This window comes from Triticum urartu, chromosome 7A (genome assembly GCF_056163025.1).
Source record: "Triticum urartu cultivar PI428250 chromosome 7A, HENAU_Tu73, whole genome shotgun sequence".
Classification (NCBI taxonomy): domain Eukaryota; kingdom Viridiplantae; phylum Streptophyta; class Magnoliopsida; order Poales; family Poaceae; genus Triticum; species Triticum urartu.
Window position 1 is genome coordinate 521,537,484 of NC_141879.1, and position 23,362 is coordinate 521,560,845.

Below are 23,362 nucleotides of genomic sequence, written 5' to 3' on the forward strand. Positions count from 1 at the left end.
TCCTACTACCGCAAAGGGGCGGCACTAGCCTGGTGGGCAGCGGTAGTGCGGCTCCAGAGGAGCGGTACTACCGTGAGCACCAGCGGTACTACCGCGCCACCGCGCGGTACTACCATGGATGCCTACGGTACTACCGTTGATCCAGGAGCAGTACTACCGCAACCACAACAGCAGCCAGTCCAAGGAGGCAGGAAGAACGGAGAAAGCTCCAAGGAATAAGGGGGGATAAAAGAAGACGTGTACGTGATGATTCCATCCAAACCTTTCCAACGCGGACCCCCTCTTAATAGTACGGCTTTCCTACGACTCAAATCCACCAAAAAGAAACGTAGAAAAGACGCCGTCTTCGTCAGTCTTCGAGGGGCACCCAATCGTCTTGTGCCTAGCAAAGAAGTGTCTGGAAAACTCATGGCACATGATTAGTCCGTAAATGCGTTGTCATCAATCACTAAAACACTTAGGGATAAATATGTCCTTACAATCTGTTTGTAGTCCTTATTGAATTTTCAAAAAAGACTTATATTTAGGAACGGAGGGAGTACAACATTTACGAACTTTTATCTCATATTGGCTATCTGGAACGATTGTGGGTATTAATGAAGAAGTCCTCGTTAGGTGGACTAGCTCAAAATGGAGAAGTATGTTGGTATTTTCGGTTGATTGTTTTAAGCATTTAAGCTCGTAGCAACTTGTAACGTCAATATCTTCGGGATGCCTTGCAATATTTTAGAAAACTATATATTTTTTTCCAGCATGATGTGATCCGGCCTGATCTAGCGTGCTGCCTTGAGACGTCCTGACCCCATTACTTCTCACATATGGCGGTTTTCAGATAGCGTAGACACATGGAGACAATTTAGAAAACTATATTTTTTTTCCAGCATGATGTGATCCGGCCTGATCTAGCGTGCTGCCCTGAGACGTCCTGACCCCATTACTTCTCACATATGGCGGTTTTCAGATAGCGTAGACACATGAAGACAATTTGGAGATCCGATTCTCTCTCCCTCCCTCCCCCCCTCTCTCTCTCTCTTAGTTGCTAATATAATAATGAACAATCGATAAGACTAATATTATAGACCTCCTCCTCCTCAATCCTACCATGTATTATTCGACTTTTGTGCTAATACAGAAAAAAGTATGTTGTAAACTTGTGAGTCGTGAGCAATATTCTCTGGGCAAGTTTTAACCTGCTTATTCACAATTGATGCTGCATGTCAATCGCCCTTTCACCCTTATTTTTGATTTTAATGTCTTAGTGTATGTATAATTAGGGTTTTTCTCCGGTTGGTATTTGAATAGGAGTTGGTCGCTTCCCTTTACATCATAGTTCATAGTACAACACACACATTTCCTTTTGAGTCTTATGTGAATTTCATTTTGAGCCGATACACCAAATATGAAGTTACATAATTCTAACAAAACTAAAAATTACTATAAAAATATAAATAAATGCCAATAAATTTTTAATCAACAAATGTTATCAAAGATTGATGTATCTACCTCTCCCAAGATAGCTGGGAGTAGCATGTTCTAGAAGATGTGTTTTGCTGCAGCAGTTTCTAAATGGTAAATTGTATGGTTTCAAGTGCCTAAGTTCATATGCAATAGTTTGCCAGCCAATTGCACATTGCAATTAAGTTTTTGTTGTAACTTCTTGGAACATTTTTTAAAAGGGAACAAAATCATCCATGTGTTCATTTTAATTAATGGAGAATAGCAATGCACACGCTTTCACGAGATAATTGATCTTAAGCATAAAAAAACATTCAAGTGTTATTATCATTTGTAATGCAATGCACAATAAAGAGGTCAATGTTTGTGTACCACCTTTATTTTGTGCATCAGATATGATAACCCTTTTGTGTATAGGGTAGAGTTACATTTTATTATCGAAATACATTGCAAGCGAAGTACATTGGAAAATAATCCTATGCGACCGGATCGTACAAAGCTGATCGTGCGACCCTCTCCCCAAGGCGACACCTGGCGATACGAATCGTAAAGCAGCAGCCGTCTTATTCCCCACCTCCCCATCTCCAAATCGTGATTTCTATCCAGCTCAATCTCTCCATATCGCCGCCGGTGTGCTCGTCCCCGCCGGCGACAGCGATGCTTCTGTCCGCCTCCACTTGCGGCACCGCCGGCGCACTACGCAGGCTGTACGCACTCCTTGGCTGCCAAGCTTCTAGCCGACGGCGACGGTGTGTTGCGAAGCTAGCTCCGTCTTCTCGCCTGGGTTCCCTGTACATTGTTGATGCTTAACTTTGAGCTGTAAAAATCTGAACAAAGGCACATCGCTTTCTTCTGAATTTGTTCTCATACAAGATGTGGCCTAAACGAATTTGATGTGCCTCCATGGTCAAGCTGCCGGGGCGCCGAGGAGCGTGGTCGTGGACAGCGCGGAAGAGCTGCGGGGACGGGACGCCGGTGCTTCGGGGATAGAGCGAGCATGAAGAGTTGCAGCGGCGGCGGCGGCTATGACGACGGGCGAGCGTGGGCGGCGACTCCGAGTCAGGAACAAAAAGGGGATTCACATTGCTTTAAGATTCGTTCGTCCAGGTGTCAAGCGCTGGAGAGGGTCTCACGTTTGAGAGCGTACGACCAGGGTCGTATAAGATTTTCTTCCAAGTACATTACAATTATTTTGGCTATATTTTTTATCTATATGAAATTTTACATGCAACCAATACAAAATATGAAAAGCCCGTGGCAACGCACGGGCAGTAGACTAGTGATACGATAGATAAGGTGTTGGCCCACTGCTGTTGCGATCTGGAAAAAGTTTCAGTCGAGGGAGCTTATATCTAGCCGTAAGCGAGATATAGCTCCTAGTGCTATTAGCCCCCTTGTGCTGAGACCAAATGAAATGTCACCTGCCTAAATTGACTAGCCCAACTACGCATCATTGTATCAATCTTTTTGAAAATCATTGTTGGTCAGTCCTATGACGCGGGCCACTGGATGGCGAGCAAACGTGCAATCCCTATTTGGCACTATAAAGTTACTTATAGTATTATTCCTACATGGCGCTCACCACGCCATTGCAAGTAGGTAGTAATGGGCCTGCCCATATAAAGCGGTCACGGTTTTCTTTTACATACTCACCAGCCCGTTTTCTGAAGCTTCAGGTCAGTTTCTTTCCAAGTTTCATTTAACTCTTTTGTTTGTTTTTTCTTTTTCATTTTTTGTCGAACTTAATTTTTAAATGTGTGAATTGTTCCAAGTGCATGATTTTTTTAAAAAAATCATGAATTTAACATTTGTTCTTTTTTCAAATTTATGAGCTTTTTCCAAATTTGGAAACCCCATTAAAAATTTATGATATTATTCAAATTCATGATTTTACAAATTCATAACCATTTACAAAATTATGAATTTTTTTCCAAATTTGTTGATCCTTTTTTAAATTCCATATTCAAAAAAAATCATGAACTTTTTTCAAATGCACAATTCTTTTTCAAATTCATGAAAAAACTATAAAGATTTTAAAAATATCGATCTTCTTTTTTACCAAATTTTCTAAACTTTTTTTATGAAATTCAATAGTCAATGGCCCGGTCATGGGTCAATTCTCGTAGTCAATGTTCATGGTCAACGAGCGGTCTTTTCGATAAAAAAGCTAACAACCTTTTTTGAGAGAAGAAAAAACTAACAACTAGGAACCCGAGCGACCGATGAGGGAATCGTATTGGGCCACGGCCATAGTATGGGCCAGCGCGGGCGCTAGTTTTTTTTGCGCAAATAAGACCCTGAATTATATTGACATTATAAGCATTCCCAAACAAGAAGAGAATTAGAAACAGAACCCTGGGAAATAGATCCAGCATCCACACTAGCGCGGGATGAGGGCGCGCCACCGCCGCTGCTCCCTCCCGGAGCCAGCGAAAACCATGGTTATGCGCACCGATTATTGACAGGGGGAAGTCTCCATCCTCGGCCCGGCAGGACCATCACACCAAAGAGAAAACCACATCGGCACCGCATCACCACTTGCGTCGTCTTCACGAACCACGAACATGTCGAGGCACCATCACCCACGAGAGCAAAGAAATTCAGAATCCACAAGATGCAGAGAAGCCCGTTGACGCCGAACGCCAACACGCCGCTACACCACCTTCCACCGACCACGTCGCCGCCTTCGAGGAAGACGCCGAGATGAGGCTCAGGTCGAAGTCAACTCCATGGCCTCGGGCACTTCCTCCTCGGTGTCAACCATACTCTTCGGGTGGTGAAACCCTTAATAAAGACACGAGGCTCTGATACCAATTGAAAGGATCGATATGGTTGACTAGAGGGGGTGAATAGGCAACTATCAGATTTTAACTTTTCTTAACAAATTAGGGTTAGCAACATAGGTTGTCTAGATGTGCAACTAGGTGAACAACCTATATGATGCTAACAACAACAACAACAAGTGCAGGAAAAGGATACAACACAACAATAGCTTGCACAAAGTAAAGGTAAGAGATAACGACAAGTGGAGCTGGTGGAGACGAGAATGTGTTACCGAAGTTCCTTCCCTTTGGGGGGGGGGGTACGTCTCTGTTGGAGCGGTGTGGAGACACAATGCTTCCCAAGAAGCCACTAGAGCCACCGTATTCCCCTCACGCCCTCACACAATGCGACATGCCGTGATTCCACTAGTGGTGCCCTTGAAGGCGGCGACCGAATCTTTACAAATAAGGTTGGGGCAATCTCCACAACTTTATTGGAGGCTCCCAATGATACAATGGAGCTTCATCACAATGGAATGTGGCTCCGAGGTGACCTCAACCTTCTAGGGTGATTTATTCATGACTCGGTCCAAAATTTTGGATGAGAATTTGATTAGGCACCTTTTCTATCCTTATGATGCAGAGGAAATTCTTAAGCTGCGAGTTCAGCCCACAGGAGATGGAGATTTTATTGTGTGGCACTATGAAAAGAACGATATGTTTCTAGTTAAAAGTGTGTACAATTTTGCACTCAACCTTAAGGATAGTAAGGAGGTTCTAGGACAATCTAGCGGCACTCCTGATGGGAGTAGGAGAGTCTGGAATATGATTTGGAAGGCCAATGTTTCCCAGAAGATCCGGATTTTTGCTTGGTGCGCCACAACTCATTGTTTGGCGGTTCAGATTAATAGAGTAAAACACCATCAGTCTGTTATTGATATGTGCTTTATATGTGGTGTGGAAGACGAAAGCACTTTTCATACTTTTGTAAATTGTCCTAAGGCTCGTGCTCTGCATATGGCTTTGAGGGGACGCTTGGATCCTTCCAGGGGAAGAAGCTTTTAAATTCACAGGGCCGGATTGGTTGCTTGTTCTGTTGGATCAAGTTTGTTTACAACAACATGAGAAAATTTTATTTCTCTTCTCAAGAGCTTCGCACTTGAGAATGACTTGATTTTTGGAAAGGGTAAGGAATCAGATATGGCCTCTGCCAATTTTGTGGGTAATTTCCGGTCGTTTTTCTCGCCTAGTATTTTTAACGCTGTGGTGGAACCAAAGACAAAGGGAAAGGAAAGACTGAGAGGTTAAAAGTTGTTTCTGGTCCATTACTTGACCACATGGTGTGTCAACCTCCCCCCGCTGATTACTTCAAGATTAACGTTGACGTCATTTTATGGACGGCTTGGGAGTCTCCTGCGTGGGGTTGTTGCTAGGAATTCCTCCGGTAATGTCATTTTTTCCTTCTGGAATTTTATTGGGCGATGCTCCAGTAAGAATGAAGTGGAACTTCGGGTGTGCCTGGCTGGCCTCTACATTGGTATTACTCTTTAGATGCCTATTACTTTGAAGACTGATTGTGTTTCTGTGACTTCCTTCTTTGCAAATGAAATTATCGGTGGATCCCTTCTTGCTTATCCAAAGAAGAAGGCTTTGATTTTATCTAGAATGGTTCGGAATTTTAAAATCTCTAATAAAGTTAATCGCCGGGCCAACAGAGTTGTGCATGAGATTGTGAAGCATAGTTTTGATACTAGATGAGATGATATTCTTTGTAATAGTTTTCCGCCAAGCAAGGCGTATGTTGTAACAAAAGATTGTAATAATCTCAAACACCAATGTCAAGCCCGAGAGTTGAACTCCGATGGGCAAGGGTATCACTGTCTTTCTAATCATTCAACTACAGTTCTTTTTCATAAAAAAGACTTTATACTGATATATTGCCCGTGATGAAAGAAAAGATGCACGTGTACAGTCCTGTGCGCCGGCACCGCATGCAGCAGCAGAATTTCACCCGCGGCTTTCTTTCCCGGGAGGTGCCCAGGGGCCGGCGCGTCACGTGAGTCTCAGTCATTTGTCGACATTCACGGGCGTGCCAGGAAAACCAGCACGGCCGCGAGCTCCATGGTCCCGTGTCGCTCCGCGTCCCCCCATCACCGCCCCGCCCGGACCCAACCGATTTATTGGGGTTGGTTCGATGCCCAGATGCAGGTGGATGGATGCTTCCTGAAGAGCTTTATCGCGCCCGCTCGCTGGTGGTGGTGCACGGATGGCCCCGGCAACAGAACCACCGGACCGGAATACATGGTAGATATCCATGGACCGTCCTCGGATCCTCCCTCATTTTGGGCTCCGCCAAGCCGTTGCGTCTGCTCGTCGCGCTGGGGCATCACCGCTTCCAACGTTCCCTTTCGCTCTCACGCCCGGGCTCGGCCGACGACCGTCGTGGACCATGCCAACATGGTGGCCTTGGCTGGAATAGTTACCGGTTTCCACGCAGGTGAGTGCTGGCATAGTGGCCTTGTCTGCTGCGTTTGGACGTACGCACTGAGGCTTGAGTGAGCGGGGTGGTGGTTGGACTTCTAGAAGAGCTAGTCGTGTACTTGGCATAAGTGCCGACTTAATTAGCTACCACTAGTAGTCTGATTGCACTGCTACTAGCATACGAGTAGGATTTTACACGAGTTGCATTCTGCGACGTCCAGGAGCGGGTGTGGCGTCGTTTATCACACTGTATACTCGGAATTCATGCTATTTTCCTGATGTGTCAAGGATACTCTGAGAGCAAAATGTTGCTAGAAGAGGGAGGCTAGAAACCGGCATGCACCACGAGTTACATGCAAAAGCAAAGGCATTGACAACATGCATCCTCCACTGACGTGCACTATGATATCGTCATAGCAATTTGCAGGGCCTTCAAAATTGTGATGTTTTTCTCTTTGAAATGTACTTCGGATAGCATTGCTTTCGTCCTGCTTTGTGGATAAAGCTACATGGTCGAGTGCCCGTGAAAAAACAAAAAGGCTACATGGTTGAGTGATATCAGCTATTGAGGAAATCCTCTTACAAAATTCCAGTAGTACTATCTGATAGCACGCTGCACGGTTTGCTCTTCGGCGAGCAGCGTGGCCATGGTGTTGGCTGCTTCCATCGGTTTGGGATAATTCACACAACGCATTACATCAATTCTCTCCTCTCTAATCCTCTTAGAACTTCTTGATGCGGTTTGGCCACTCATCTGCCCATGTGCGGCGGTGAGTCGGCCGCGTACAATAATGTATTCCTTGCACATCGACTTGCATTGTTGTTTTTGTTTGTTTATGTTTTCTTTCATACACCTCCTCTGTATCAGAATATAAGACCTTTTTGACACTATTTTATACTATGTTAAGTTACAGAGATAGTAGTACTGGAATTTTGTAAGAGGGGTTTCCTCGATAAATGATATCACTCAACTAGGTAGCTTAATAGTGCAACTTAAGTTCCAAAGTTGCTGCCCGAGCATCCGAGATCCTAGGCTCCTACACAATCATCAGTCTTCAAGAATTGCATTTGCCAGAGAGAACACCACGACAGCTTCTACCTTTTGAAACTGTGGCCTTGGCCAGGTCCGACCACTTTGAACGAAGCACACCCTACCATCAACGTATCCGAGCAAGGGAGCAACCCCAGCGACATGCCCTTGCCCTCGAGCACAAGCAGACGGTTGCAACCTTCTTGAATGTGACCATTCTTCAACTCGATGAACCCCAACCCTAATTGGGACAGGCGCGAGCTCCAGGTGCAGCAGACCATGAGCCCATGGTGAGACGACCATTGGCCCTCATGGGCGGAGCACCCTACCCTAAGTCGTCGACCACTCGTTGACGCAAACAAGAGGAGCACTTCATCTAGCGGCGGTGCAACAAGCCACAACTAGGGTTTCGGGTCCCGCCCCAGGGCACCATGAAAGCACCAAGGACGGAGACGACGGCCCACCACGGCTGCCTACAACACGGGCTTGTTCGGCGGCTCCGATCAACAACGACCAAGGAGGGGGGACACTAGTAGAAAAGGGGCCTATTGTCCCAGTTCGTAAGGGCCTTTTGTCCCAGTTCCTGAACCGGGACTAAAGGGTCGGTACTAATGCCCTGTCCCTTTAGTCCCGGTTCAATTCAGAACCGGGACAGATGGGCCTTCACGTGGCCTGTGCGCGGAGCTCAGGCAGGAGGGCCTTTGGTCCCGGTCGGTGCCACCAACCGGGACCAATAGGCATCCACGCGTCAGCATTTCTGTGGCTAGGGTTTTTGTTTTTTTGAAAGGGTGGGGGGTTGAGGTTTTGGGGGATTAATTTAGGTGTTTCATATATTGTGTTAGCTAGCTATAATTAATAGAGAGAAGTGTCCTCTCTTATGTCTGTGCTTGGTCGACGCTACGTACTATACATACTTATAGAGAGGACTAGACACGCTAGCTAGCTAGTAAGCAAACGAAGGAAATAGAAGATCGTCATGAACATATATGCATACAGAGAGAAGTGATATCGACCACATCTCCTTTTCCGAGAGATTGGTCGAACAACAAGTTCTCGTATATCTATCCGACACTACCGGCTACATATATACAATAATTATCTCTTACAAATATAATCTCCTAACATACGGACTCATGGTCCACATAGTATTCTCCGTCTTCAGCGATCACGTGGTCAAGAAAGAATACCGCTAATTCCTTTTGAATTGCTCGCATGCGAGCTGGTACTAGGAGTTCATCCCGCTTCCGAAACATCTAATTTGAAGAAGGGGGTCAATATATATATATATATATATATATATATATGAATAAAACTCAACACAAATTATGGTAATAAAATAAAATTGTGAATGTTGTTATTTACGTACTTCATATTGTTCGTCAGAGTAGCCCCGCTCACAGGTCGTGTGGCGGATGGACTCGCAAATGTAGTATCCATAGAAATCATTCCCTTGTTCCTGGCACAACCACTTTACAAGAAATAGAGGTCAATCAAACTGATAAGCAAGAATGCCAAATGGTATTGATGAAACTAGCGCTTGAATCAATAGAAAATGCGCGGAACATGCTACTATAGTACTTACTTTCGGGTGTCTAAATTGCAGCTTCTTCGGGAGTCCTGAAATTTTTTGGGTGAATTTTTTCCAAACCCTGTCAGATAAAGAAAACAATTGCTTGATATATCAGGAAATGAACAAAGTTGCTGATATGGTGGATAATGATCGATTTAACTTACTTCTCGAGCATTTGAGTCATGTCCGCATAGTCCTGGGGATCTTTTCGTCTTGAGTCTAAAACGGTTACTAGTCCCTGCTCAAGCTTAATTTCTAGGAGAATATAGTGAAAACTGCACACGCATGCATAACTCATCAATTACATAATATAACCTTGACTAATATATAAGGGAAACCAAATACGCACAAGACAGTAACACTCACTTGAAGTTGTAAGGAAAGAATATTATATCTTTGTTTTCATTTATTATCAACGATCGTAGCAAGTTGGCCTCGGTATCTGCGGCATGAAATTTAACCTCAGTTGCATCTATGAGATATGTGTTGATGAACCCAATATCACCGACTTGTCTTTTCTTCAATTCGGCGATCTTCAATCCGCATAATATAGTGAGGATAATTATAAATATATGCAATGAAAGAGCTGAGCTATATAGAGAGACTTAATGACAGAAGTAGGACTCCCGTGAACCTCTCAAAGGGGAACATATTGTGTAGAAATACGGTCCCCAGGATGACAATCTCGTCGACTAGATGAATTAGGACGTGCGTCATGATATTGAACAAGGATGGTGGGAACAATAGCTCGAAACTGACAAGACATTGCGCCACATCACTCCTTAGTCTTGGTACGATTTCTGAATCGATCACCTTCTGAGACATTGCATTGAGAAATGCACATAGCTTCACAATGGCTAATCAGACGTTTTCCGATAGAAGCCCCCTCAATGCAACCGGAAGCAGTTGCGTCATAATCACGTGGCAGTCATGAGACTTTAGGTTCTGAAACTTTTTCGCTGACATATTTATTATTCTCTTTATATTCGGCGAGAAGCCAGTCGTGACCTTCATACTGAGCAGGCATTCAAAGAAGATTTCTTTCTCTTCTTTCGTAAGAACGTAGCTGGCAGGACCTTTATACTGCTTCGGAGGCATGCCGTATTTTTCGTGCAAACTTTGCAGGTCCTCCCGTGCCTCAGGTGTATCTTTTGTCTTCCCATACACGCCCAAGAAGCCTAGCAGGTTCACGCAAAGGTTCATCGTCACGTGCATCACGTCGATTGAAGAGCGGACCTCTAGGTCTTTCCAGTAGGCTAGGTCCCAAAATATAGATTTCTTCTTCCACATGGGTGCGTGTCCCTCAGCGTCATTCGGAACAGCTAGTCCGCCGGGACCCTTTCCAAAGATTACGTGTAAATCATTGACCATAGCAAGTACGTGATCACCGGTACGCATGGCGGGCTTCTTCCGGTGATCTGCTTCGCCTTTGAAATGCTTGCCTTTCTTTCGACATTGATGGTTGGTCGGAAGAAATCGACGATGGCCCAAGTACACATTTTTCCTGTATTTGTCCAGGTATATACTTTCAGTGTCATCTAAACAGTGTGTGCGTGCATGGTATCCTTTGTTTGTCTGTCCTGAAAGGTTACTGAGAGCGGGCCAATCGTTGATGGTCACGAACAGCAACGCCTTTAGATTAAATTCCTTCCGTATGTGATCATCCCACGTACGTACACCGTTTCTATTCCACAACTGTAAAAGTTCTTCAACTAATGGCCTTAGATACACATCAATGTCGTTGCCGGGTTGCTTGGGGCCTTGGATGAGAACTGGCATCATAATGAACTTCCGCTTCATGCACATCCAAGGAGGAAGGTTATACATACATAGAGTCACGGGCCAGGTGCTGTGATTGCTGCTCTGCTCCCCGAAAGGATTAATGCCATCCGCGCTTAAAGCAAACCATACATTCCTTGGGTCCTTTGCAAACTCATCCCAGTACTTTCTCTCGATTTTTCTTCACTGCGACCCGTCAGCGGGTGCTCTCAACTTTCCATCTTTCTTCCGGTCCTCACTGTGCCATCGCATCAACTTGGCATGCTCTTCGTTTCTGAACAGACGTTTCAATCGTGGTATTATAGAAGCATATCAAATCACCTTCGCAGGAACCCTCTTCCTGGGGGGCTCGCTGTCAACATCACCAGAGTCATCTCGTCTGATCTTATACCGCAATGCACCGCATACCGGGCATGTGTTCAGATCCTTGTATGCACCGCGGTAGAGGATGCAGTCATTAGGGCATGCATGTATCTTCTCCACCTCCAATCCTAGAGGGCATACGATCTTCTTTGCTGCGTATGTACTGTTGGGCAATTCGTTATCCTTTGGAAACTTCTTCTTCAATATTTTCAGTAGCTTCTCAAATCCTTTGTCAGCCACAGCATTGGGTCCTTCCACTGCAGCAATTCCAGTACGATACCGAGCTTTGTGTTGCCATCTCCGCAATTAGGGTACAACCCTTTTTTGTGATCCTCTAACATGCGTTCGAACTTCAGCTTCTCCTTTTGACTTTCGCATTGCGTCCTTACATCGACAATGACCCGGCGGAGATCATCATCATCGGGCACATTGTCTGGTTCCTCTTGATCTTCAGCAGCTTCACCCGTTGCAGCATCATTGGGCACATCGTCGGGTTCCTCTTCATCTTCACCAGCTCCCCCCGTTGCAGCATCACCGTATTCAGGGGGCACATAGTTGTCATCGTACTCTTCTTCTTCGTCGTCTTCCATCATAACCCCTATTTCTCCGTGCCTCGTCCAAACATTATAGTGTGGCATGAAACCCTTGTAAAGCAGGTGGGAGTGAAGGATTTTCCGGTTAGAGTAAGACCTCGTATTCCCACATTCAGTGCATGGATAACACATAAAACCATTCTACTTGTTTGCCTCAGCCGCATTGAGAAACTCATGCACGCCCTTAATGTACTCGGAGGTGTGTCTGTCACCGTACATCCATTGCCGGTTTATCTGCGTGCATTATATATAATTAAGTGTCTAAATTAATAGAAGTTCATCATCACATTAAAACCAAAGTGCATACAAGAGTTCTCATCTAACAACATATAGCTCTCCAGAGCATCTAATTAATTAAACCATACATTGAAACTATGTAAAACATTTCAATGCGAAAACAAATGCAATCATAATCGCAACCAAGGTAACAATTGATCCAACGGCATAATGATATCAAGCCTCGGTATGAATGGCATATTTTCTAATCTTTCTAATCTTCAAGCGCATTGCATCCATCTTAATCTTGTGATTATCGACGACATCCGCAACATGCAACTCCAATATCATCTTCGCCTCCTTAATTTTTTTTTATTTTTTCCTTCAATAAATTGTTTTCTTCTTCAACTAAATTTAACCTCTTGACAATAGGGTCGGTTGGCATTTCCGATTCACATACATCCTACATAAATAAAATCTATGTCACGTTGGTCGGCATAATTTTCATAAACAATAAATGAACCAATAGTTATAAAGATAATATATATACCACATCTGAATCATAGACAGGACGAGGGCCGACGGGGGCGGATATCAAAACCATCACACTATATAAGATGCAATAATAAAAGTGAGAAAATAATACAAGTATCTATGTAAACATACAAGTAAGAATATTTTTCCTTTTAGAAAGAAGATAAGAACAAGAGGCTCACCACGGTGGTGCCGGCGATGAGCTCGACGCGGGTGATCGACGACGGTGAAGACGGGGACGGGGCATGACGGACCGCTAAACCTAGACAAATATTGAGGAAAATGGAGCTTGGAGGTCGAGCTTGGAGAGGAGAAAGCTTAAGTAGTGTAGCTCGGGCATTCCATCGAACACCTTGTGTGCATAGGAGGTGAGCTAGAGCACCACCAAGCCCTCCTCCCGTCGGCCAGAAAAAAACAGAGCAGTGTGCTCTGCTCTTACGCGAGGGGGTATATATAGGCACCTCATTGGTCCCGGTTGGTGGCTTGAACCGGGACCAAAGGGGAGCCTTTGGTCCCGGTTCAAGCCACCAACCGAGCCCAATGGTGATGGGCCAGGAGCGAGGCCCATTGGTCCCGGTTCGTCCCACCAACGGGGACCAAAAGGTCCAGATGAACCGGGACCAATGACCCACATGGCCCGGCCGGCCCCCTGATCTCACGAACCGGGTCCAATACCCCCATTGGTCCCGGTTCTAGACTGAACCGGGACTAATGGGCTGACCCGGTCTGGACCAAAGCCCTGTTTTCTTCTAGTGGGAGGGGGGGGGGGGAGCATTGGCGGTAGGGACGAGCGCTACCACCCGAGTCGCCCTAGAGTGTGACACCGGACCATAGGTGTTTTTCCTCACATTCGAGTTACACATACTTGCGCACAAGATTTCCGCCAAAAAACATTTTATGATATCGAAACAACCCTTTTCCCCTTCTAGGGGTTGTTGTTTGGACTGCATCGCTGTCAATAAAAGGGTAAAGAATGTGTGACAATGTAACCAACATGTAACATCCTTAATTCCTGATCATGACACTTAACCAGAACAACAAACCCAGTAAGCACCGGCCAAACCACCAATCCAACCAAAAGTACCAACACAACACAACACTGCCCCCAGAAATAAATAAATAAACAAACAAAACCCCGCCGTTTGGGATCTAGCCCCTCTCACACCCCAATTATTTCCTCTTTTCCAACATTTTGGAAGTTTCCAATGGTCCAAGAAAAAGACTGCAGGCTGATGGATCGGGCTCACCCACTGCTACCGCCGAATGTAGCATTTTGCGGTATGCACCGAGCATTATTCACGTCTTTTTTGCTGGCGATCGATCAAGGCCCGCACGAACGCACATGGGAAAAAGGACCCCCGTTTGTTATCGCTGCTGCGCGTAGGAATCGATTCCGTTCCAGGCTGGTGGCTGCATGCATGGTTTTTGGGTAAACACCTAATCAAAGTGCTGAGCAGCTCCAACCACTAAATCCTGCTGATTTTAGCCTAGTGTTAGCCAGTAGGCACTGCCGCGGTGAAATTCTCCTGTAAAGACGCGCACTAGCCGTTGAGTTCCTGACAATGGTGTCCTCCGCTCAGTAATCAGCTGGCTAATCCAATTTGTAATGTACAGTATCTTCCACTGGCCACTGCAAATAAATAAAATGGACGCCGTGATCTCGAGTGTTGTGATGGTGTCAGTACGATTTGCAGCCAGGCCATGCGCGCATGTTGCATCCTCCACGCACGCATTGATCAGCATGCGAGTTTGGTTGACCTCACATGCACGACTAGTTAATAAGAGCATGCTGCCCGTGTCCAAAAGTAGATAACTCCTCTGATTTCCCACTTGTTATTCTAGCAGTGCACTACAACGTGGCAGTGAATGTAGGGCGGCAAGAGACGTGCATCGCCTTCGGCTTCACGATTTGGTGCGGTGTCTCATCAGGGCATGCATCCTCCTTCGCTGGACGACAACATTCTCATTAACTCTGCGTAGGTTAGATCATCATTAGGCTCAACGAACAAGAGGCGAGGAGAATAATTTGCGAACCTTGTGCACAATAAACACGCCCTAGTGACAGCGGAGCTTAGTACCTTGTGTTCTTTGAGTTAACCTCCTGTGTAACTGGAGCAAGGCGCGATCTACCCTCGCGCACAATTTCGTGCAGTGGTGCTTTCTTTACGACGCTGGCCCGTATGTCATTCTTTTCTGAGGTCGCAAGGAAGAGGAAAAGGTGGTACGTGTGGCGGCCATGTGCGTGGGTCTTCAGAGCCGTGTGATGGTTAGACAAGGATCCACCGCCACTATCGGCGTCACATGGTCGCCGCGGAGTATATCCTAATGGTTTTGCATTTAGCAGCCAGTGCATGCATGCATGCGTCCTGCTCCTACAAGCATTCATGGCTGTGACGTGCAAGTACTCGGCGCCGAAGCTGTACAAAAGAAAGAAGGGTGACAACACTACTTCCGAGTTACCACCAACATACATTTTCCATTTTTCGTGTAATAAAAAAAATGCATACTACTGTACTCTGTGTTGTACAGTCTTCAGAGTGGCGCGCGTGCACAGTACCAAGTGTTTGCCATCTTCCATTCCCTCCCAAACGCAGAAGCTCTGGCTCTGGTGGCATGTGTGGAGTGGAGTGTGGCCACTGCGCTGCGTGGGGAGGATATATACACTCGCACGCGCAGCTTGGCGCCGCGAGCAACCCTAATAGTTATGGCTCAACAACCGCGCGCGGCGCCCTTTTATCAGTGGCTGCCATCGTGCTCGTCCGGATGAGGCGAGATGAGCTGTGGCCCGTGGGCGCATTGGGGCAGGCAATGGCAAGCCATGCATGGGGCCAGTCGAATGCTGGACGCATGGAGTTGGCGCAAGGCAACTGTTGTTGACTTTGATCGAGTGCCTTGTCCAGGGCTTACCTAACGCCAACACAGAGCAGTGTAATCACACTTCAAAGTAAATAAGCACTACTGTGTCAAAAAACGTCTTATATTATGAGACGGAGGGAGTACTCCACATTGAAATGTGTTTATTTTATTTCTGTGTACACGCACTTTGTTGGTCAGGCATCTGAAATCCTGATTCTAGAAAACAATAGTTGCTCGCAGTGACGTCACGCTGACGCTGACAAACCCGTCTCGCATGCATGTGCCGACTTAGGCCAACTCTACTATGCGACCTCAAACGGACGTCCGTTTTGTTTGGATTATGTCCGTTTGGGTAGGGATTTGGGGTCGCGTCCGGGCATGTCCTGGGAGGCTGGGATGCGGTGGCCGTGCACCCAGCGCGCGGCCCTATCCCTTTGCCCCATCCTGTCCGTCGCGGCCAAAAATACCCATATTTTCATCAAAACTAGTTTTACAACCCAAATGTTTGTCTGAAAATTAAAATAGTTTTACAACCAAATCGAAATTGTCTACACTGAACATAAAATGGACCAATACATCTATTGGTTGCCAATGTGATCCACACGTGCTCTACCAAGTCATTTTGAAGATTCAAATGAGTGTGTCAATCACGCATCTCACGGTGGAATTGGGCAAAGTGTTCAAATGTGGCTGGGTCTTAGTGCGGGGGCTCAATATTTTCACCTTGATAATCAAATCCTTAGTCGAAGATACTCTCATCACGCTCGTCCTCGACGATCATGTTGTGCATGATCACACAAGCAGTCATCACCTCCCAAAGCTTCCTTTCATCCCATGACAGTGCAGGGTTTCGAACGATACCCCACCGGGATTAAAGCACACCAAAAGCACGTTCCACATCCTTTCTAACACTCTCTTGCATTTGGCAAATCTCTTTCTCTTCTCACCTTGGGGTTTCGAGATTGTCTTCACAAAAGTTGACCACTGAGGATATATAACATCTGCTAGATAGTATACCTTGTTGTACTAGTGGCCGTTGATCTCAAAGTTGACAGGTGGGGAGTGGCCTTCTGCAAGCCTCGCAAAGACTGGAGAACGCTGCAGCACGTTGATATCATTGTGAGAACCTGCCATGCCGAAGAAAGAATGTCATATCCAAAGATCATGTGATGCCACCGCTTCTAATATGACAGTGCACGCCTTGACATGCCCTTTGTACTGGCCCTGCCAAGCAAATGGACAGTTCTTCCACTCCCAATGCATACAATCTATGCTGCCAAGCATGCCTGGAAAGCCTCTAGTTGCGTTGGTCGCCAACAATCTCTCTGTATCAGCGGCAGTTGGCTGTCTCAAGTACTCTTGGCCAAACACCTCGATCACAGCCGGGCAAAACTTGTACATTGACATCAGACATGTTGTCTCACTCATACGCACATACTCATCGACCAGATCGCCTGGAATTCCATATGCAAGTATGCGGATGACCGCGGTGCATTTCTGGTAAGAGGAGAATCAAAGCTTGCCAAGGGCATCTGTCTTGCACTCAAAGTATGGGTCATGAGCAACCACTCCCTCTCGGATACGATTGAACACATGCCTTGCCATTCAAAAACGGCGACGGAATTTATCCGACTTGAAAAGCGGGGTGTTGGCAAAGTAATCGACATAGAGCAGGGCGTGGCCTCTCTTCCTGTTGCGGTTCAGGTTGGGAGCATGGCCAGGGACTGACCCCCTGTACCGAGGAAGCTGCCGTTGAATGTGGTCGTGAACGACCAGTGCAGCCACCACGAGATCTTCATCATCCGACGACGAATCATCCGATGAACAAAGGAAGTGATGGAAGAAAAACTCGTCTCCACTGTCCATACCTTTGTGGGGAAAATGCCGAACACCTTGCGGGCGTGGTGGCGAAGAGGCCGCGATGATCAGCTCGACGCAGCAGGGGTGGTTGCCGGCCGGCTACTGGCCGCTTTGGAGCTCTCGTCGGAAGCTGCCGAGGCCGCCGTGGTACGTCGCCAGCGGTCGTCTCCCCTCTGCGACCGGCAAAGACGGTGACAGCCAAAACTACGGCCAAAGCGCGGGCGTGGTGGCAGCCATGTCGAGACGTGGTTTGATAGGGACGGCCGGGGGCTGCACGGTGAGGAGGCGGCCGGAGAATAGCGGCGACGCCGGCGACGGGGCGGGGCGGGAGAGAGAGATCGAAGCGTTGGGAGCGGAGGGACTGCTAGTGTCCCCGACAGGCGGGTCAGGGAGGACAAGGACGTGCGTCCAGGCCGTCCGCGCGCATCCGTTTCACCTCAAACCGAACGCAAGTTTGAACCGGGATGAGTCAAAAACAGACGGAATCCGAACATTTGTCCGTTTGAGGCCGCACGTTGGGCCACGCTATTCGTCCATTTTATCCAAAACGGACGCGTGTGAACAGATGGGGTCGCGCCTTGGAGTTGGCCTTATGCTCTGGCAGATCACTCACTCACTTGGTGAGACGTGGGTGCTGGGTGCCGACCAGGTTGGTACAGAGTGTCGTTGGCGTCACGGCGAGGATGGAGTGCCACAACTCATAATAATAAGCCGCCTAAACCCTAAACTCCGTCATTAGAAAACTAATGAAGCCCGCATGCTGGACCCGTGAGCGCTGAAAACTGGACGCAGCACGTTCCAATCGAACGGCCCGGATCAGGTCGAAGCCGATCCGACGGCAGAGGCCGCGAGCCAGGAATCTCCAAAACGTACTATGCTACCGCGCGCACGCACACTGGACACAGGGGCAAAGACAAAGCTTGCGCGATTCAGGGAAACCACGAGGGCGCCGACTCGAAGGCCTGGGCGCCAATTAATGGGCGGTTCAACAAGAAACGGGCGCGGAAGGTAACCTCGAGGTCATCAAGACGACGACGACGACAGGGACCGGTGCTGCCATGCAAGTAAAAAAGACGACATGGATCGGAGCCTAGCCGGAGCTCCATTTTCCCCCGAGCGTCAAGACCCGTGCGCGCCCTCGCGACCGAGCCTGGACGGCCGGACCTGGCTCCGCACAGATCCGGTTAATAATGGCGGAGGATATCAGAGAGAGAGAGAGAGAGGTGGTAGCAGCATCTCATTATGGCCTGCGAACCTATGATCAACGCCAGGAATGAGAAATACCACCGGGGCCCGGGGTGCAGGGAGGAGAGTTATTATAGTGGAGTTACTTTGGTTGGTACGAGCGCTCGTCTTTACGGACGCGGTAGCCAAGCCAAGTCAAGAAAGTCCACTCTTCGGCTGCTCACAGTCGCCTCTGCTCGTCTCAGACTGGCAAGCGGCAGTAATTGGTGGCGCCTAACTTGGTCGCGCGCATTTGGCATGAGTGACATTGATGAACAGGATTTGCCGCAGAAAAGGATAGGATTTGCCGCGTTTTTCTGGTTGCTTATGGTTAGTAGATCAGCTGGGCCGGCCGCGCGAGCGCGAGCGTCATCCGGTCGGTCATGCCGAACAGTGCCGCCCGCGCATCCCGCCCGCCCGCCCGCCACAGGCCAGCGGCAGCGGCAGCGGCACACACTTCACTCACCTCACTCCCCCGCGGTCACGCTGCTCAGCCCTCAGCAGTTATAAAGCAGGCGCCACACAAGCAAAGGATCCCATCTTTCCCTCTCTCTCTCCCGCAGCACATGCGCGTCGCCCGCCGACACCCACACCCACAGCAGCGGCAGCGGCAATGGAGCATCGGGGCCTGCTTCTCGTCCTCGTCGCGGCGGCGTGCCTCTCGGGCGGCGCCCACGCCAGGCACGCCAAGAAGTCGTACGGGGCCGTCTTCAGCTTCGGGGATTCGCTCTCCGACGCCGGCAACCTCATCGTCGACGGCATCCCCAAGTCGCTCACCACCGCGCGGTCGCCCTACGGCATGACCTTCTTCGGCCGCCCCACCGGCCGCTGCTCCAACGGCCGCGTCGTCGTCGACTTCCTCGGTACCTACCATTCCCTCCTCTCCTCTCCTATCCCTTCGCCCGCGAATCCCGCATTCCTGCGCCGGCCGCCGTCCCGGATGGATGGATAGATGGCCTGTAGCTCGTCCTAGCTCCCCGTGCCGTCCTTTTCCTTCTCCTCTTGGTCTTTTGGTGCAGTAGAGCTTATTTTATGAGCTTTGAGGTACCCCATGGAAATGTCTGTTTTTTTTTTAAAGCGCTTGATTTGGAGCCACAGCTAGAGCGTTTGACCATGCTCTGACCTTGGTCATGATGAAATTGACTCTTGTCTAGCGTGCTACTCCTACTCAACCAGCTAGAGTGTTCAAAAAATTTCACTTGATGCAAAGCTAATCAGGTAGTAGAAAAAAGGCCCAAGTTCTCCTTTCAGAGAAGAAGATAAGATAAAATTGAGTGGTAAAATAAGCTTGTAAAAAGAGCTGCTGCTTTGCAACAGTGAGTTATTGCTGCCTCCATTGTCTACTCTGCCACAGCAAAGTAGTGATTCGAATTAAAGCTCCTTTTCTTTTCCCTCTGTAAAGATGTAAAGATATACTACTAAAGCAGACCGAATTTTTTTACTGAAAGAACTTTGTGATTTACTGTTACCGCCAATTGACTAGTACGCCATTGCATTGCTAGACTGTGAATTGCTATGCGTCTTTTTCACAAGCATAACGAACATCACCACGTTGTATGCCGTGTAAAATTTCCTTTTTATTGATGGGAATCTTCTGTCAAATTTGCAGCCGAGCACTTCGGGCTGCCCCTGCCGCCGGCGTCGCAGGCGCATGGCAAGGACTTCAAGAAGGGGGCCAACTTCGCCATCACGGGCGCCACGGCGCTGGAGTACTCCTTCTTCAAGGCCCACGGCATCGACCAGCGCATCTGGAACACCGGCTCCATCAACACCCAGATCGGCTGGCTCCAGAAGATGAAGCCGTCGCTCTGCAAATCGGAGAAAGGTCCGGCGCCGACCCTCTTAAGCCTTCTTGAAATGTGATGCTACCGTCAGTAGATCTCAAGTTCAGACTTTCATTTTGTGGTGCCAACTGCAGAGTGCAGGGACTACTTCAGCAAGTCCCTGTTCGTGGTGGGAGAGTTCGGGGGGAACGACTACAACGCTCCTCTCTTCTCCGGCGTCGCCTTCTCCGAGGTGAAGACCTACGTGCCGCTGGTCGCCAAGGCCATCGCCAACGGCGTCGAGGTATGAAACTAAAACCCATGGAGGTAGAAATGTAGGGTCACCTTGGCATTGCATCATATAGAAGCCGTAGAAAATCCAACGGAATGCACACACACACATGGCCAAAGTAGAAAAGTAGCGCCAGGTGTGCAATGTACTTGAAGATTCCAGTTTCAGGGGGATCATGCAAGTGTGTCATGGGTGCGAATTCCGGGCAAACACACATCTGTCATACCTGGATGTTTGCTGGCAAGGTGGAATTCATGACAAACGCATGAGCGGCCGAAAAAACGGCGTGGAGACGATCAGGTGGCACGGATTATTCGGGCCGTGCCCTCGAATTGCCTTGAGACCATATAGATTTCAGTTCTACGAGGGAGTCTTCAGTTAGGAGACCGAGTAGTGGTTTCGTTTAGTAGGTAGGCACAGTGTCACTACCTAAGCTTTGGCTGCAATGTGGTGTGGTGGTAGGCGAGTGATAGACTGATAGGGCCAATACACATTTGATTGGATTTGGATTGGATCTAGGGATCTCAGTATGATGGTTGCCTACCAACATTTGCAGACATTAAAATAGGGGCGATGCCATGTGACACTTTTGGTATCTTTCTCACAAGTGGAGAATCTTGTGACTGGGCAATTAACATGAAACTGCTATTGTTACACTGGTTTGGAAAAGGGGTCTTTTTTTCGCCGGCATAAATCAAACACCAGATAGATATTCGTGATGCCATGGGGTCTGTACTTTGGTCCCGGATAGAGTTGCTCCATCACAGTACATCAGATTGTTGCTTAGTGTAGTGGCACATGTGGTGTCCCGATGGGGAATTCGTGTCAATCTGACATGATTGCACAATGAAGAGATTGGGCATGGCTGGCAAAGAAGATGAGGAATCATCTTTTATGTGCATGGCAATCATGAAACGGCTGTCACATGACATGGCTCTAAAAAATTGGTTAGTGTCCAGTCCACACACTTCAATGAGAGTGAAAAGATCTTCAAAAATTACAGTACTGTCAGTGTTGCATTGCTGTTACTTATTAGTTATTAGTACTCCCTCTAAACTAATGTAAGACCTTCTGCAACGTTGTGCTGTTACAGAGGGCGTACTTCTCTGCTAAACTAGCTTGTCAGTATAATATAACGGTTTCAAACGGTTGTGCTGTTTGGAATATACTCCCTCCGTCCCAAAATAGGTGACTTAACTTTGTACTAACTTTAAGACGGAGGGAGTACTACTTTGTACACTAATTGTTTAGATCACTATACGACGCTCATTTTTTCGTTGTTCTTTCAGAAATTGATCGAGCTTGGCGCGACGGACCTGTTGGTGCCTGGAATTCTTCCGATCGGGTGCTTCCCGTTGTACCTGACTCTCTACAACAGCAGCAAGAAGTCCGACTACAACGCGCGCACGGGGTGCCTCCGGAGATACAACCGTCTGGCCTTCCACCACAACAGGGAGCTCAAGCAGCAGCTCGACGCGCTTCAGAAGAAGTACCCGAAGACCAAAATCATGTACGGCGACTACTTCAAAGCCGCAATGCAGTTCGTCGTGAGCCCCGGAAAATTCGGTATGTGAAGATGGGTCCAAAGTTGCACGCTGACAGTAGTTATTCATCACAAGATCGCCATACGATCAGCATGATTTATTTGGCATGTGGCATGATCTAACTGAAGAACCTGACGGCCGTTGCAGGCTTCAGCACGGCATTGCAGGCGTGCTGCGGCGCCGGAGGGACGGGCGCCTACAACTTCAACCTGAAGAAGAAGTGCGGCGAGGCGGGCGCGAGCGTGTGCTCCAACCCGTCGGCGTACGTGAGCTGGGACGGCATCCACATGACCGAGGCCGCCTACCGCATGGTGGCCAACGGCTGGCTCAACGGCCCCTACGCCTCTCCCCCGATCATGAAGTGAGAGTCGACATGGCTGGCCCTTAGACGTGTACCTATGTATGTAACGTCGCTGCTGCTGCTGATGGTGATGGAGGGATCGGTGACATGCGGAGCGCTTCAGGCGCTGGAGATGTTAAGTTATGATATGATGGGAGGTTGTATAAACCGTGCCGGTATAGATATGTTTTCCAGCTGAAAAGCTCTAGTAGTAGTACAGATGTACGTACCTTGTATGACATGCTACCTGATTCTTCTTATTCATTTACCAAGACTTGCATAAGAATAAGTTATTAAATATTATGGGGACAAGAGGATGGGAAAATTGCGCATTTGCGCTCCCTGAACCGCGCTTTTGATTGTGCTGCTGTTTTCCCTCCTGGCCTCCGTTTGCGCAGAACAATGTATGGCTGTAATGACTCTGCGTGATGCGCGTGCAGAATTAAGCGTCTTGCCTTCGTTGAGAGATTTTTTTCAATAAAGAACATCGAATTGAATTGATATAACCGCATCCAAAGAATGTCCAGCCTATACATAACATGATGCACAAATTCAACAAGTCCAACACGGCCAAAGATAAACATCGTATTGTTGAAATTATTGGGCCTAGCCCATATAATAATTCAGATTTTTCTACTAATAAATTATTGTAAATCCCAGAGACCCATGAGAACCATTCATGAATGACAAGGTGGTGTGA

At 47.7% G+C, this 23,362-nt stretch overlaps 1 protein-coding gene across 1 annotated transcript; it reads left to right on the forward strand.

Annotated features, from left to right (window-relative positions):
- The first annotated feature begins 19,220 nt into the window (after nt 1–19,220).
- LOC125521361 (GDSL esterase/lipase At5g45910) lies at nt 19,221–23,009 on the forward strand. The gene is made up of 5 exons (XM_048686425.2): nt 19,221–19,586; nt 20,333–20,548; nt 20,642–20,790; nt 22,068–22,344; nt 22,470–23,009. The coding sequence occupies exons 1-5, from the start codon at nt 19,337–19,339 to the stop codon at nt 22,685–22,687; spliced, it is 1,110 nt and encodes a 369-aa protein (XP_048542382.1). The 5' UTR covers nt 19,221–19,336; the 3' UTR covers nt 22,688–23,009.
- Nucleotides 23,010–23,362: the final 353 nt, after the last annotated feature.